Genomic DNA, 300 nt, shown 5'->3' with positions numbered 1-300 from the left:
TTCCTGGCTGACACCACGAAGGGCTTGGAGGAGTAGCCGGGGCCGCTGGTCATGTTAAGGGCGAACTTCTCCATCTCTGGACTGACAGACAGGTTGACAAAGCCATACACCTGCCTCAGGGTCTTGATGGGCTCCACCACCAGGTCCTCGTAGCGCACAGCCATGTAGTTGCCCTGCAACCAGTCAGGGGGGTGCAGGGCAGTCTGCAGGGTCTTGGCCATGCTGCTGCAGATGACCTCCATGGCCCCGAGGGCATGGTAGTCCGAGCCACCCCCCCCATCCTTCTTTCCACCCAACTTG

The 300-nt window shown here is 60.7% G+C and overlaps 1 protein-coding gene across 1 annotated transcript in view; it reads right to left on the bottom strand.

Annotated features, from left to right (window-relative positions):
• CHST2 (carbohydrate (N-acetylglucosamine-6-O) sulfotransferase 2) overlaps positions 1-300 on the bottom strand; it is a gene marked incomplete at its 5' end in the record, with an annotated part of 783 nt that overhangs the window by 155 nt on the left and 328 nt on the right. The window contains 2 exon segments of the mRNA XM_010083760.1: positions 1-2; positions 4-296. The exon segment at positions 1-2 is cut by the window's left edge and continues 155 nt beyond it. Coding sequence (XP_010082062.1) covers positions 1-2; positions 4-296 — 295 coding nt within the window.

Source organism: Pterocles gutturalis, unplaced genomic scaffold (assembly GCF_000699245.1).
Source record: "Pterocles gutturalis isolate BGI_N339 unplaced genomic scaffold, ASM69924v1 scaffold7695, whole genome shotgun sequence".
In the NCBI taxonomy this organism is placed as follows: domain Eukaryota; kingdom Metazoa; phylum Chordata; class Aves; order Pterocliformes; family Pteroclidae; genus Pterocles; species Pterocles gutturalis.
This window is presented reverse-complemented; position numbering and strand designations above follow the sequence as displayed.